General features: G+C 49.7%; 1 protein-coding gene across 4 annotated transcripts in view; it reads left to right on the top strand.

Moving 5' to 3' along the window:
- Pstpip1 (proline-serine-threonine phosphatase interacting protein 1) overlaps positions 1-16,633 on the top strand; it is a 43,150-nt gene that overhangs the window by 10,547 nt on the left and 15,970 nt on the right. Inside the window, exon 1 of one of the 4 annotated variants that reach the window (XM_076925704.1) lies at positions 14,943-15,079. The exons of the other annotated variants lie outside the window; for them this stretch is intronic. Within the exon in view, the coding sequence (XP_076781819.1) occupies positions 15,059-15,079 (21 nt within the window). The 5' untranslated portion in view covers positions 14,943-15,058. Of the gene's footprint in view, positions 1-14,942; positions 15,080-16,633 lie in introns of those variants that run through there. 4 annotated transcript variants of the gene reach the window in all.

Genomic DNA, 16,633 nt, shown 5'->3' with positions numbered 1-16,633 from the left:
GTAGTTCGGTTCCAGGCGGTGGTAACGGATCATCACTGGTTCATCACAGTGAGCTGGGTCAGCATGGTCTCAGAGAAGGTTTCTAACTGGATATGTGTCTCTTGAGCATAAATCTTCCTAGACTGCCTCTTTAACTGTGTCCAAAATTACATTCCGCCACCAGAGAGTTGTCTCTTTGGTTTTAAATCACAAGGTGACCCATGTCATCTCCCTCAATTACGCTAATGGTCCCATGAAATTGCTATTCTTTTTCTTTTTTTTAAATTATTTTTCAGTCAGGCACAGTGTGGGGGGTAGGGAATGAAGGCTGTGGGTGTGTGTGTGGCACATAACTGTAATCTAAGCACTGAGGAGGCTGAGCTAGGAGAATCATGAGTTCAAGACTAGCCTGGACAATATAGTAAGAGTCCATCTCAAAAATAAAAAAAAAACAAAAAGTTTGTTAACTGATACATAACAACTGAGTTGGAGAGATGGTTCCATTGGTAAGGTACCTGATGTGGAAGCATGAGAACCTGAGTTTGGAAAAAACTCAGCAAAAGCCACACAGCATCTATAAGCACTGTGCTGGGAAGCTGCAGACAGGTGGTCCCTGAAGCTCATTGGTCAGCCAGCCTAAGTGAATTGGTTTAAGCTCCAAGTTCAGTGAGAGACCTTGTCTCTAAATAAACAAACAAACAAACAAACTAATTCATGCATTCATTCATCCATTAAAGAACAACTGAGGGAGACCCCTGACCGCTGACCTCTGACCTATACGTACAGGAAAATGTGCCCAAATAGTGAGCAAGTACATATACCAGACACACATACACTCACACACATGCAAACACATACACGAACTGCACGTGTTAATGGGGTCTCATGAAATGGCTTGATAACATGTTGTATCCACTTCTTTAAACTCTATTATTTCTTCATTGTCAAAACTTCCAAAATTGTTATTTTCAGCTTCTTGGAACAAGTGTACACTGTTATAAAGAGTCTGGTGTTCCTAGTTCAGCTTCACACAGAGGAAGCAGGGATAGTGGAAGAAAAATGGCTCTAGGAACTTGGACCCAGGTGGGGCTTGTCTGCCTCTAGGGTTAGAGAAGCCCTTGGGATTCTGGGATAGTGTTTGCTGAGGCCTTGCACCTGGGCGATGGGTACTGGAGCATACAGGCCAGCCAGCCACCATTAGGTGAGAGCAAGTAGCTGCTCCAGTGTGAGGAGAGGATGGGGTGCCAGATGGGACCCAGGGCGTCTCGTTCCTGTAGCAATGGGAATGAGAAATGAAACCGCACTGGGGTGTAAGAGAGTAACGGTTTGTGGCAGGTATCAGCTTGCCGTGTTCAAGGGACCACAAGGAGGCCTGTCTGGCCAGAAAGAAAAGACTGAAGCACCAGAGGAGATAAGGTCAGAGCTGGACAGGAGCTCCCAGAAACCCCAGTGTCTGCTTGCAGACCAGTTAAGTCAAATTTTCTGCGGGAGGACTTGGCCTTAAATGTGTGGCCGTGCCAGAATGCCACTGGACAGCATAGCTCTGGTGACAAGTCCTGCTGTTGCTGGAGCTCACTCGGCCTTTATCATTTGCTTGGTTCCCTTGGCTCACCTGAGAAGCAGGTGAGTTTGAAGGTTTGGTGTATGTGTGTTGGGTTTTTGTGGTAAGTATGTGTAGCATAAAATTTACTATTTTACCAGTGTTAAAAGTGTGTCAGTCAGTGGTATTTAGCATATTCACTGTCTCTAGAACTGTTTCTTGTCTGAGCAGAAACTACTTCCCTTAAATGATATGCTTCCCCACCCCCTTCCTGCTCTAGGTTTGCTTTCCAGGGCTGTGACATAATACCTGAGGAACCAGGTTATGAAGAAGGAAGGTTTCATGGTTTTAAATGGTCACTTGGTCCCATTGCATTAGCCTGAAGTGAAGCAGGACGTCATTGGAGCAAAGCTCCTCGCCTTATGGCAACCAGAAAGGAAGGCAGGGAAGATTGTGGGAGAGGGGTGTAGGGAAAGAGGGAGACAGGAGAGAAGAAGGAAGTGGAAGGGAAGGAGAGATAGCAAGAGATGAGGTCAGGGAGGAAACCTGGGTCTCAGTACCTTTCTCAAAAGCAGGTCCCTAATGATGTAACTTCCTTTCTTTGGGACCTACTTTCTAAAGGCTCTGCCACCCTGCCATAGTGCCACAGGCAGGCAGCCAAGCACTGACTTGTAGAACTTTGGTGGGCATTCTCTCCTCACCCTGATCTGCTTGTGTGAGCATTGGGGTGGGGGTAGGGAGGCACTCTGGGTATTGAACCTAAGGCCTTGCATGGGCAAAGCAAGGACTCTCACATGGCTGCAGTCACCACCTCCGGCTCAGTCCATTTGTTGGTTTCAGTTGTGTTTGTTGTTTTGTTGGCTAACATGTTTCTATATAGCCCAGGCTGCCCTTGAACTCGGCTGTAGGTCTCTAGAGTGACACAGTGTATCTGCGTGCACCACAGCCGGCTCTACTGTCTGCCTCAGGGAATTTGACGAGTCTAGGTACCCACATTCCTACAAACAAAGCCTCACGGTATTTATCGCCCTCTGGTTCAGTAGCCTTGACATAGCATCTTTCACTAGCAGCAGTCAAAGAATGTTCTCTTCTTGAATGGCACAGTTCTGCACCTTCCTTCGTAGGTCTGGGGTCTCAGAAAATAAACGAATTATCCAAAGTATCTTGGTAAAGCAGGAAAGTGTTAGTTCTGCAGGAACTGAGCAGGCAAGCTCACCCACAGTGTGCCCTGCTGGGTTTTCATTCCTAAAGGAAAGGGGTCCTGTGTCTCGCTCTGAGTGGTCTGAGCTTGGGTTCACATTCTTACGGTACTCACTGATTTAGAACAACGCAGCTATAAGTGTAATCCCTTTTTTTTTTTTTTTTTTAAAGTGCAAAATTCATCTTTGAACACTTCTTTTGATTTCGAGAAGTGCTGGCCTGAAAAAATTTGAAAGTACGCCAAGTGGCTTCTTTTAAAAATGTTTTTTTTTTATTTGACCATTATATAGAGACAGTTTCCTTATAATTCACACAGAGAGTGAGTGAGCGTATGCCTGGACCGTGCATTCATCCGCCCATCGACAGACACTTGGCTGTGTCTTCCTTTGGGCTGTCATGATTATCGTTGCTTTTCGTTCAGGGAGGATCTAGGACTGTGGTCTCTGGATCACAGGGTAATGCCGTGTTTAACTTTTCCATCACAGTGTTGGGATCAAACTCAGGGCCTCGCACATGTTAGGCAAGTGTTCTACCCTAAACCAGACCCCTAGCCACTGCCAGCAACATTATGACAAACTGGTTTTCATACTGACTGGCCCATTTAATATTCCCTCAGCAACGGGGAAGGAATATGAGTTCTCCATCTCTTTGCTTATGCTTGTTAACTTCTCTCTCTCTCTCTCTCTCTCTCTCTCTCTCTCTCTTTCTTTCTTTCTTTTTCTTTCCTCCTCCTCCTCCTCCTCCTCCTCCTCCTCCTCCTCCTCCTCTTCCTCCTCCTCCTCTTCTTCTTCTTCTTCTTCTTCATTTTGAGTCATGGCAATCCTAGTCAGCATAAAGTGGGATTACGCTGTGGTTTGATTTGCATTTCCCTGACTACTCATGGTTTCGAGCTGCTCCTGTACTGGTCGGCCACTGGGATATCTTCTTCAGAGACATGTCTGCTAAATCCCCTGGCCTGTCTTTGAACCATGTCATCCGTCTTCCTGGCGAGTTCTCTCTGTGGTCTAGGCTCTCACTCTAGCAGGCATGTGATTTTTCAGATGGTACATTCTGTTTTGTAAGTTGTCTTTTTACTCCTTTGATGTTGCCTTTTGACACAAAAGCATTTACTCGTTTTATTCAAACCCAGCCTACCCATTTTTTTTTGTTTGTTTGTTTTGTCGTAATGTCACGTTCAAGATGGCATTGGCGGATTCTGTATCAGGACGATTTCCTCTTTGATTTTTTTTTTTTTTTTTCGGATCTTTATAGGTTTAGATTTCATGTTTGTGCTGTAACAGATTTTGCTTTTTTTTTTTTTTTCACATGGTATAAGTAAGATAAGGGTCTGTTTTCATTTCTTTTACACGTGCATATTTAGCTTTCCCAACAGTATTTGTGAAAAAGATTGTCATTTCCCAACTGAATGTTCTTGGCACCCTTGCAAAATCAATTGACCAGGGGCTGAAGAGATGCTGTGTGGTTAAGGGCACTTTCTGTTCCTCCAGAGGACCTGCATCCATGACAGGCAGCTCATAACCACCCTTAACTCCAGCTCCAAGGAACCTCATGCCCTCTGCTGTCCTCTGAGGGGACCTGCACACATGTGGCATTACACCCCCCCCCCACACACACACACACAAACAAACGTGAAGGTTTATTCCTGCATTCTTTTTAATGTGTATGGGATGCCCTGCCCACATGTATGTCTGGGCATCAGAGGAAGCCATTGGATCCCCTAGAACTGGAGTTATGAATGGTTGTGAGTTACCAGGCTGGGCATCAAGCCCAGTCTTCTAGAAGAACAGCCAGTGCTCTTAACCACTGACCAATCTTTCCAGCCCCTACTGGGCCATTTATTCTTTCCATTCCATTGTCCTATGGGTTTGCCCTTGAGCCAGCACCACGGTTTATTATTATTATTATTATTATTATTATTATTATTATTATTATTACTGTAGGTCTATAATATTTGGAATCAAAAAGTATCTTCAAACTTTGTGGTTTTTCTTCAAGATGGTTTTGGCTGGTTGGGTCTTTAGTAGTGTGGTTTTGTTCTCATTTTATAGATAATGAAACTGAGGTCTAGGCCTTCCTTTGGCTACCTTGTATGGCCTGACTTCTCTACTCATGAGAGGTTCATGCTACAGAGTCACTATGGGAGTACTAGAGAGACCCCCATAGTGGTTGGCTCTTCTTGGTTGTGTCCTACCTCTGACTCTTGGGCAGGCTCTTAATTTCCAGCCCTCTTTCAGGCTCCACATACTCCCAACATTCTCCAAGGAGGGTGTCGGGGAAGCTCGGCAGCCCAGGTCACTGCCTCCTTCATGGACCATGGTAGACTCTGCTGGGAATCAATGTCACTGTGACCGCTGCCTGCCTGACCTATGGGGGTCTGTGAAAATGTGGCTTTCTGGCCTTTGCTTTAAGGACCACAGCCTCTGAAGCAAACGGTGTCCCCTTCTAGGTAGCCTTTCAACACCTGTCCTCCGACCAGCTCAGGCCTGTTCTCCAGGCACAGGGTCTCCAGACCACAGAGGATAGGAAGGTTCAGAAGGTCAACTGAAGACAGTTCAAGCCAGAAAATGTAGGGGTGGTACACAGAGTGAGACGAGCAGGGGGCTCCTCACAAAACGTAGACCATGCCCCTGGAGCTGCCACGTCTCTGGACCTGCATGGCTATGGCATTGAGTGGGGTGGGGGATGGGTGGAGCCATCACACCTGGGCGTGGCATGAAAGGAGGTGTTGTGTCAGAAGGGCCTGTGGTGACTCTTGATTTGATTCAGAAAAGAGTGGAAACTGAGCCTGGAGTCTTAAAAATGGAGTGTGGCTCAGGCCAGGAGCTGAGTGTGAGACAGGATCTTCCACAAACCTGTGGGAATTTCATCCCAGCCTCCAGATGATTCCCAGCTCTAGAGGCAGGAATTTGTATACACAGACTGAGTCGGAAGTGTGTGTGTGTGTGTGTGTGTGTGTGTGTGTGTGTGTGTGTGTGTTACAGCTTACTGATTAGACTGAGCTGGCTGGCTAGCAAGCTACTGGGATTCACCAATCTCCAGTTATCCAGTGCTTGGATTGCAAGTGCATTTTACCAAGGGATCTGTCAAATAATGAGTTCACAGGAGCCCTCAGCCTGCTCAGCTTCCTGGGACCCAGGGGAAGGAAACTCTTGCTGCTCAGAGCCAAATTTTCCCAGGGTGTGGCTCTATGCAAATGCTCTCTCACTGGCTGTGTTTGGCACGTCAAAATAATGTCCTACTTCTGACATGGGTCCTTTTCTTAGAGGGTTTTATCTTTTTTTTCCCTCTTACTCTGACCTTAGAACCCAAGAATCTACTATGTTCATGGGTGGTCCCGTGAGCCCTTCAACATTTTGCACCCCTGGTTTCTTGTCTAGAAAGGATATGGTATAAATTAACTTCTGTGGGTAGAAGCTTGAGACTGAGAGACTTGTAAACCTTAAGGACAAGGAATCTCACGCACACACAATGAAGTCCAGAGCCTGGCTAACTCAGCCCTGGAAACAGGTCAGCCTGAACAGGGGTCCACTTGAATCCAGACCCTACTAAGGCTGCAGAAGATCCTGAAAGGCTTTCTCCAGAGGGAGGGGGACAGGAATGGACTCCGTACAAGTCCAGTGGCTCATTTCTGTCTTTTGAGAAAACCCAACCCCCACCGCAATTCACAGCCACAGAGCAGGCTATCCCACATCACCAGCCCTGCAGAGCCCAAGGTATATGTATTCACCCCAGTTTCCAGATGGAAAAATTGAGGCACAGAGAAGTGTCACAGTGAGGCTCCAACCCCAGTTCTCCTTTTCAATTTCCTTTCTGTTTGTCCTTTAGTCAGTATGTGCTAACCACAATAGGCACCATTTTCGAGAAGCTGAGTGTATGGCCTCCTTTATGAGTCACTTCATTGAGTTCTCTGAACGCCTGGAAGGGATATTTACCCTACTTTACACAGGCAGTTGTCTCAGCTCTAGGGGTTAAGTGATAAGCCCAAGGTCACGTAGGTGTTAGTGGGATTTAGCAGACTCAGAACCCAATGGTTAGCGTGTCTGTATCTATTGCAGGAACTCCCTCTTGGGCCAGGGCTCTCCTGAGACATGCTCTGGGAGGAAAGGGGAGGGGCTGTGATACCTGGGGATGGCATTTCCAGGGACAATGTCTGAGCCTTTGGTGCCTGGCTCCAGGTGGAGAAGTCTCTCATAGGCTATAGAAAGGAGCCCTGTGTGGCCCACGTAGGAATGTGCCACAAGCAGCGTCTGCCCTTCCTTTGGAGACAGTCTGGGACCCTCCAGGTTTGCTGTAGGGGTCTGTGTCACTCCTAGTCTCAGGGTTGGAAGAGGCATCATTCCTGCCTCTCCAAAGCCCCCCCCCTCTTGTCTCACCCTCACCCAAGGCCTCTGCCTCCTACCCTACTCTCCCTCTGCCAGTTCCTGGTGAGCTCTAGAGCGACTGCCAACCATCATGGCATAGCAGGCTCCCCACAGATGCTGAGTCATTAGCCTTGCTGACCCTCAGAGCCACCACACTGTGATAGAGGTAGTCACAAACTGACATTGCAAGTTCTATGAGGACTAGGAGGGATCCTGTAGCAAGAACTCCGGACTCATGCTGGTCTGTGCCCCACCATCCCCCACGTCCCCACTGGCTTCCTTCTGAATTTGGAATCTGTCTCTTTCTTTGTGTTCCCTGGAATGATTTGATCTTTCAGTTTGCCTGATGTGATTCTGCTGTGGCCAGCTGTGCACCACTTCTATAGGCTCTCTGTTGTCTCTGTCTGTCCCTCCTCTTCACCCCCTCCTCCTCCTCCTCCTCTTCTTCCTCCTCCTTTCTCTGTTGGCTGCTACCTTGAATGTGAATATAAAGACAGACTTCTCCACCCAAGGGATTCCTTTCCATCTTGTCCTCTGCCTGCAGGGTGTTCTCTCCCCAGTGCCCCCCCCCCCCCGCCTTATTTCTAACTTTTTGGTTTCATAAATCCGGAGACAGAAACAAAGGTGGAGTTGAACCTTCAGACAAGGCAGAGTAGGTGGGTCACAGCAGCACCCTACAGAACACGGACCATGTAGGCCTCGCCTGCTGTAAAAGGGTCTGTTATAAGGCAAACTGCTACCTTTCATTCTTCAAAACTGAGACTCGTTTGGTTTTGGTTTTCTTGAGACAGGATCTCATATGTAGCCTTGGCTGTCTTGGAACTTGCTATGTAAACCAGGCTGACCGTGAATGCAAGAGGTCTGTTTACTTCTGCCCCTCAAATGCTGGAATTAAAGGTGTACGTCATGCCTGGCTATGGAGGCCCATTTGAAAGCATGAAGCTTGTCAGCCAGCTCAGCCTTATTCCAGAGCAGGTGTGCTCACCCAACAGAGCAGCCTCCTTCACACCCAGTTCCCACTTCAGGACCACTCCACACCCTGTGTTCAGCGTGACCGAGTTCATGTGCAGCAGGCCTACTTCCACACACTTCTCCTCAGGTGGTTCCTGGAAAAGCCTGAAAACTCAGTGCGCTCTCTCTCCTTTGAGGTCCTGAGGCTGCAGGGTAGCTCCCAGCCACAGCCCTGTGGCTCCCCTGTAATTTGGAGTGCAGCGCGGACCCACCTATCCCCAAATCCTGGCAGGTTAGTGATGCATGTGGAGGAAGGTCCCTGCAAGGCCGGAGGAGGCCCTCAGACTGCAACTTGGTGGGAGCTTCTGGAAACTTCTTTCTAGCCTTAACCTTTAGTTAATCCAACTGGACACAGACCAACTCTCACCTTGAAGGGAGTAAGAGCTTATTCTTAAGCCAAATATGAATGCCTCTGTCCCCAGGACAAGTTGCCCCCCAAAAATATGGTCCACGTGAAAGTGTTTCTTACGTCAAACAGTGCTGAGTGGATGCACACACTATTAGTTGCAGAACAAAGGAAATATGGTCCACGTGAAAGTGTTTCTTACGTCAAACAGTGCTGAGTGGATGCACACACTATTAGTTGCAGAACAAAGGATCTCATAAATTAAGGCATTTACCAAATACATTGGTGGTGATACAGGTAGATACGTCACGGCAAAGGAGGGAAGCTGGCCTAGGTTTGAGATGCTATCTGATGGCATTCTTAGCTTTGGAATTGAAGGAAGCTAGTGGCCTGCCAGGACTACACCAAAGGCTTTGATAGTCTCAAGGCTATTAGGTCAGACACAGGGGCAGGTAATGAATGGCTTTCAGAGGGATCAAAAGTAGCTCAAGATGGTTTGACTTTGGTCTGCAACACTTTAACTCTCCACAGTCACTGAGGTCCTGTGTTTGGTCTTGTGCATCCTTAAACACAGGTGCTGTCTTTCTTTATGTCGGGCAACTTCAATGTACGCTCATCTGCCCACGCCAGTGTGCTATGTTCTCTAAAAAGTAAGTCTGCCTTTACTTTATTGTCCCCTCTCTCTTCAGTTCCTAGCCTGAGCCATCTCAGAAAAGCTGCATGGCACCACTCTCCCACTGCACGTGTCTGTTTGAACAGGGGTCCTTGTGAACCCTGCTCCAGAGGCGCCTGGACACGGAACATCTAGATGAGCGGATGACCTCACCCTGAGTCCTCTCTGGGCAGTCCCCGGCATGCTTACACATCACCAGCACTGCCTTTTCAGGATTTCTTATCTCTCTTGTCTCTCCTGTCTCTGCCCCAGTGCCTCAAGGCTTGGGCATCTGGAAATGCTAACCTCAGATTTTCCTTCCGTCTCTGATGGTCCCACAAAATCTGTAAGTAGGACAACATTCCCCCAGACCTTGAGTTTATGAACCTCTCCCTTCTTGTCCTTCTCCCCCAGACTCTCTAGGCTAGGGACTGGCACACTCATTGAAGCTTCTGGCCATCAACTGTCTATCAGTCCGTCTGTCTGTCCATCCCAGTCAGACCTGAATATTTGAGCCTTTACCTTTCTTAACTAGCCAACCAATCAATATGAGAGTGAGCCCCGCCTCAGGGTATTTACTGGAGCAATGGAAAAGCTTGCTTGCTGCCCACTGACATCTTTCCTGTGTACACAGTGGATGTTGCAAGACCAGCCCCAGAACACTGTTGTCAGAAACAGAAGGGAGAAGTCTGCCTGTTTAAGGTGGTAATGACTCTCACTCAATCCACCAGCAGGTGGGAAGTTCCCCTCCTGGGACACCAGCACTAGTCACAGAGACACATCCTCTGGAGGGGCCCTTGGTGATTCTCTGGCCCTGCAATAGATGCATGGTTGAGCACAGGTGCTGAGTACCAGGTCCCACAAGGAGCCAAGCAATAGGCTGACCACCTCCCAGGGTTCACCATTGTCAGGGCATGTGTTCGCCATGTCAGTCTCCCCAGTCTCTTTTGTGGTTGGGTTTCTGAGGTTACAAGAGACAAGAAACAGGAAGGCAGTTGTTAGTGTAGGAGCACATTGGCTGCAGGGTCCCTGCTGTCACGTGACTGAGGGAGGAGAGGTGGAATGGGCGGCAGAGGCAGGCAGATCCCCATGGGTTCCAGAACAGCCAGGGATACATGGAGAAATCCTGTCTCAAAAAAACAGAAACTACAAAACCAAATCAACAAACAATCCAGTGAGATGCTAGGAAGGTTCCACTTGCACTAAGGTGCAATGGGAGACGTAGTGTGGTTTTCTGCCTTGCAGATGTCACACAAGCATTTCCGGGGCTTTTCTAGCTGTTTTCAAAGAGAAGCCAGGCGGGGCCAACCTAGTATTCAAATCTTACTGTCTCATGTAAAGTTCCCACTCTCCCAGCTGGCACAGGGCTGAGGAGATGTCCCTCACTTGTCATGGTCCCCACTGCTGCTCACTCAGTGGCTTCTCGTGCGTGCCTCCGTGGACAGGATGCAGAGCAGGGGCTCTGAAGGAGTCCTGTTTCCCAACTGCTATTGTAACTGGTGCTGATGTCCCACCAGGCTTTGCCTCTGCAGGTTCTCTGCCTTCCTCAGAGTCCCTCTGGAATGCCCACTGTTTGCTTCCTACAGCTGCCCTTGCTAATCCCCTAACCTGCCCCAACACTTTGTTCCGTGAAAGCTGCTGTGGGTGGGAAGGCACACCTCTCCCTGTCAGGAACAGACTCCTGGACAGAGTTAAGCCCCTGCTTGGTTCTGATTAAAGTAAATTGTGTGTGTGTGTGTGTGTGTGTGTGTGTGTGTGTGTGTGTGTGTGTGTGTTGGGTCCTTTGTGTTCATGTATGTCTCTGTGGCCACATGCATGCCTGGTGTTCATGGAGACCAACTGGAGTTACAGATGGCTGGGAGCTGCCATGGAGGTGCTGGTAATCAAACCCAGGTCCTCTGGAAGAACAGCCAGTGCTCTTAACCACTGACCCATCTCTCCAGGCCACTAAGTAAGATTCTGATGCAATTCTTGCTGAACCCTCCCCCTCCGGGCCCCACTGCTCTATTCCACCAGCAGCCACTGCCACAGCCTATGCTGAATTGCTAGGGAAGGGGAAACCTCTGGTCCAGCTGGTGCCAAGACTAGGCTCAGATCAGCGCCCTGCTGAGAGCTACTGAAAGTCACTGTCTGTGTACCCCCACTCCCCAGTCTGGAAAGCCTGAGATAGGTGACTTCAACTCAGCTATCCACCTTTGGTCCTGGTGCATGAAGACTGAAACCAAAACCCAGGCCTCCCACAAGGCTACAAGTTTTGCTGTCTCCTGTATTCTTTGTTGTGGCATTCTATTCAAGGGAACCTTTGAAAATGGCTCTCTTCTACTTCAAGTGGACCTGGGATGGGGGGAGGGAGGGCAGCATGACTCATTTTCTCCAGCCAGGCCACACAGCCACGGTACATGGAAGATTCTCTCTGGTAGAGGGGTGTTGGCTAGCTAGGAGGGGCAGGCATAGGAAGCTAGCCTTGATCAAGCAGCCATTGTGTGGTCGGCCCTGAGTATGGGGCCTGAGAGAGAGAGAGAGAGAGAGAGAGAGAGAGAGAGAGAGAGAGAGAGAGAGAAATGAAGGCTTACAACCAGATTCCTGGTCTGGGCCATCTGAGTTTGAGTTCTGGCTGACTGTGTCTTTCAAGTCATGTAATCTGTCTGGGCCCCATTTTCATTACAAATATTTAGAATATTAGGGAGTCACAGTCTGGACCTCAGGGCCTGCCTCAGGACTAGCTCTGGTCTGTTTTCTGTCTTTACATGGCCACCTTAGCTCATGTGCTTTTCAGACCAACTCTATAGTGAGAACTGGGAGGCCATTTCCACAGGGAAGGAAGTGGAGGCTGAGAACAGCCAGAGCCAGGGCCATGGCGTACATGTGTGTCCCCATCTAGTCAGAGGAACCCCAGGGGCTTGCTCTCCAGGACCCTGAGAAGGTCTAACCTATAGAAAGCCTCTTACCCAAACATCCTGGATGAGGAAAGTTGGCCCGAGAAGGGGAAGTAGCTCGCTCAGGGGGCCTGGTCTTTGTGGCCAACACTTGTAGCCGCCAAGAGCGATCTGAGCAGGGAAAGGAGGAAGCTGGAGAGGGGATGGAGATTGTTTCTCCACATAATCAGTGAAGCATGGCAGGGTCTGACCGCTCACAGGCCTCATGTGGCACACTCCTACCCCACCCCCACCCCAGAGGGGTCAGCAGACCACCCCTGCATAGCAGGGCAACTGGACTTCTTCTACACTCTCTCAAGGATAAGGTAGAAAAGACTCATCTTCCTGCCCTCAGATTTCCTGGGCCCATCCTCCCAGAGGCCTGGCTTGGTCCCCTGGGATCTAGCGTGGCCACATGGCAGAGCTGACCCAACACCTGGCTCAGGGGGGCTTCTAGGTGAAGGGACTGTCTCTACTAACCACCAGGGGCCCTGGCCTGACATGAATTATTTCAGGGCCACCAGGCTAGGTGTGGCTGCTAGCTGCTTTCAGGTGCTTCTTTGTCTATAGACAGTGTTGCTGTGACCAGCCTGGCACACCTGTGAGCCCATGGCACCTGGGTTAGATCCTGACATACAGCCTTGTTTTGAGGTGGAGACAATTTGCATAATCATTTTCCAAAGGCATCTTTTGTTCTGACCTGGGTCCCAGAGCGCTGGGTTGCTTATATTTTGTTGTAGTTTGTTTTGCTTTGCGTTTGAGGTGGGGGGTCTCATTCCACAGCCTAGGCCAGACTGGAGCTCATGCCCCTCTCATCCCAGGCTCCCAAGTATTGGGGTTACAGACATTGTGTCATGTGCAGCCCCAAAAGCTGTGGCCTGCGGATGCATATGGGGGGCGGTGGAATGCCCCAGAATCCTTTATTGAGACAGAGTCTCTTTCTGGAACTCAGAGCTCACTAATTCAGCTAGGCTGGCAGCTGCCCAGCAAGCCCCAGGGATATCTGCCTGTCTCAACCTCCCCCATGCCAGGGTCACGAGTGGGTGCCACCATATATCCAGCTTTTTAAAATATGATAGCTAGAGATGAAACTCAGGTCCTCATGACTGCAGAGCCAACCCTGTGTCTGTAGTACCAGAACTCCCCAACACCCCACCACATACCTCCCTCTCTCCCTTGCTGGGTTCGTAGTATTTTCATCAGGGCAAAGGCATTGCACACACTGTGGGGAAGACACTCAACAGAGCTCGCTACTGCCAGGCGGCTTTCCCCAGTGCCCGGCATCCCAGCCACAGAAACCTTTGTTAGGAGTGAACTAAGGGAGACTGAGCCCCAAGTCTCACATCTGTTTGCTCCCAGGAGAGGACTTGTGACTATGTATGAGTCAGAAGGTAGGATGGTCTGAAGTATGGGGAACAGTGACTGGGGGCAAAGTCATCTGTGGTCTGCACATGTGCAAAACTTACAGCCCTTCATGGCCAGAAAGTGAGGGCATTAACTTATCTGAAGAGAACTTCAGTTTCTTGAGGTAAAGGGTCACTCAAATGATGCCTGTGGAGACTCGGGCAAAGAATAGTGAGAAATGGTCTTCAGGTTCTTAAATAGTGGCCCAAGCAAACACAGTGTTCATGCCCTGCTCTTCCGCGATGTCAGCATAGCGAAGTCATTGAGGGAACCAACGATATACAGCTCAGTTGTGTGACCTTTAGAATCGGCGAGTTCTAAGGAAAACTAAAAATGGGTGGCCAGGGAGGGCACAGGAGCTCAGTCAGAGCAGGGAATGGTAAAAGGGCCGCTGAGGGTTGGTATGTTTTGTAAGCCCAAGGATATGTTTTGTATGGTGCGGTGGGAGGGGGGGGTGCCTCCGCGGGGCCATGCCGAGGCATTCCTCGTCGCCACCTGAGGTACCGGTCATAGGACGGTATAGTATAGAATAGAATTTATTTGGGGGCATGGAAGATGGTTGAAAAGAAAGTAGAGGCAGAGAAAGAGAAAGAGAGGGGACAGGAGAGAGAGGAGAGAGAGAGGAGAGAGGAGAGAGAGAGAGAGAGAGAGGCCTTGCTTGGTAACTACTGGACAGAGCCGAGAGAGAGAGAGAGAGAGAGAGAGAGAGAGAGAGAGAGAGAGAGAGAGAGAGGCCTACCTGGTTGTTGCTCAGTAACTACTGGGCAGAGCCTAGAAGGAATGCTAACATGCTAACAGGGGAAGATGAGGCTAGGCCACAGTGTTTCCTGGCTGGTGATTATCAAAGCCAGTCTGTCCTGCATGGTGTCTTGGAAGTGTGGAGGTCATAGGCTCTGCATGGCTGTGTCCTGGGGACGGCTCAGGCCCTGCAGTGCCTAGGACTGTAGAAGATCCACGCTGACAAAAAACAAAAAAGCCCTTCCCGCGGCAAACGCCCAGCAGGTTGTAGTGGATCAAGTAAGGGCTTCCTTTTCTTGAAAGATTCATCCCACTGTTTATGTGTATGTGCATATGTGCACACGGGTGCCTGCAGAGGCCAAAAGAGGGTGTCAGGTTCTCCGGAGCTGAAGTTACAGGAGGTTGTGAGCCGCCTGGCATAGGTGCTGGGAACTAAACTTGGTTCTCTGCAAGAGCAGTAAGTGTTCTTAACCCCTGGGCCGTCTCAAGCCCCACACAGGGCTCTATTTTCATGCTTTAATCTAAGGTACAATCATGGGCAGGATTTGGTTGACAGGCTAAGGGTGGACAGGAGGAGCAGAGAGAAGAAGCTAGGACAGCCCTGGGTGACTCTGCCTTGGGTAAGTGGTGGACGTTCTGATTTGAGTGTTTCTTTTCTATAGAAGTCTATCCTCTGAGAGGTGGTTGGGGGGGGGGGAGGGGAATGGAGGTGGGCAGGGATGGGAGTTAAGACAGGCAGCCCTGAGGGACTGGACACTTCCTTAGAACAGCTGGGTCACTCGTGACTGTGGCTCATTCTGTCTGATGCCACAGCAGCACACGGGGGCTGGACGGGAGTCTCCTGCCTTCGGCAGGTGCCTTGGGGACTCTAGGTCCTGAAGAGCTGGGCCACAGGGTGCCTTTCTGCCCTTCATGTCCTCCAGCATGGCAGGTGTAAGTCTGGTTTGCTTTTCCTTTTCTTCTCTGGGGCTCAGAGAACAAAAAGATCCCCCTAGAGAGTCAGGACTGGGCATGGGGACAGGATACATAGACCCTGGTAGCTGTCACTGCAAGTTTTCCTAAGTTTGTAATATGGCCCCAGGTAAGCCTTTCCCTCCTTCGGGGCTCATTTTATTTCTTTTCTTTTCATTTTTTCTTTTTTTCTTCCTTCCCTTTCTTTCTCCCTTTCTTTCTCTTTGCTTTTTTAGAAATTTGTTTTCTCTATATGAGTACACTGTAGCTGTCTTCAGACACAACAGAAGAGGACATAGGATCCCATTACAGATGGTTGTGAGCCACCATGTGGTTGCTGGGAATTGAACTCAGGACCTTTGGAAAAGCAGTCAGTGTTCTTAACCGCTAAGCCACCTCTCCAGCCCCAGGACTTATTTTTTTAGGGGCTGAGGGCTACTGAACAGATCCTTCACAGTTCTGGGGTCCGTGGTTTTATGGCCTGAATGCTTACATTCAGTTCAGTGACCCCACAGGGAAAGGTGGGGTAGGGGTCTGTGGCTTTTGACTCATTTTCTCCATGCCACTACAGGCCTTGACCTGGGAGTCCCCAGGGAGGGCCGAGAGTGGGAAGCTGTGAACTTAGCTCACAAAGAAGTGGTTGCGCTTTAAAAGGCTTTAAACTAAAAGAGTCTGGCTCAGGATGGTGCAGCCTAGACTCAGGGGTCGGAGTGGGGGTGGGAGATGCCTGCCCCAAGTAGGCCTGCCGCAGGTTGAGGGGCAGCTCTCTCAGGCTGGGGTCGTAGATAGCCAGTTAAGGCCTAGATGTCTCAGTGGCCTGTGGACAGTGGTCCTGGCCCAGCCCTCTGCAAGGCAGCTCACAGAAGGGGATGTGAGCTTGGGGACTAAAATCTTCCAGAGATTCAATATTTCCAAGTTGCCTGAGTGTGGAGGCCATTTATGTATGTATGTCCTCTGTACTCTTAACATTTGATTCTCTGTAGACGATAATGTATACCAAGCGCCCCCTGCAGGAAGCTTCCTGGAGATGTAAGCCAGGGCTTCTTTCGTGCTAGGCAATCAATCACCCTACCCCCAGCCCCTGTCTTGATTTTAACTCCATCTGTGCTTCCCATACACTCATAATTTGAGGGGAGGCCTGATGCATGGGAAGGAGTCAGGTTAAGTATGGGTGAGCCCTGGAGAGACTCACTGACCTCTGGCAGGCTCTTTGGGTGGGTTGGGATGTGTGTTCAGGGAAGCCAGGGCTCCTTTCAATCACTGGGGCTTTGAGAGGATCTGAGGGAACACAGAAGACAGACCAGGGAGATGCCAGATCTCCCCTATCCACCCAAGGGTGGAGGGTCAATGAACATGAGGCCCCTGAAGGGAGACAGATGTCCCCCCACTCTCTTCCAGGATTTGTGAATACAGCCCCACTGCCTGTAGTCAGCCACACATTAGGGACCTAGGAAGGCTGCAGCAGGAGGCCTAGGTGTGGCATGCTGCAGGAACTTTCGTGAGCTTCTTCCCCTGTCCTCTGGCTGCCCACACTTG

The sequence above is a fragment of the Arvicanthis niloticus genome, chromosome 26 (assembly GCF_011762505.2).
Source record: "Arvicanthis niloticus isolate mArvNil1 chromosome 26, mArvNil1.pat.X, whole genome shotgun sequence".
Taxonomy (NCBI): Eukaryota; Metazoa; Chordata; class Mammalia; order Rodentia; family Muridae; genus Arvicanthis; species Arvicanthis niloticus.
Note: the sequence above shows the minus strand (reverse complement) of the source record. Positions and strands in the feature narration are given on the sequence as shown.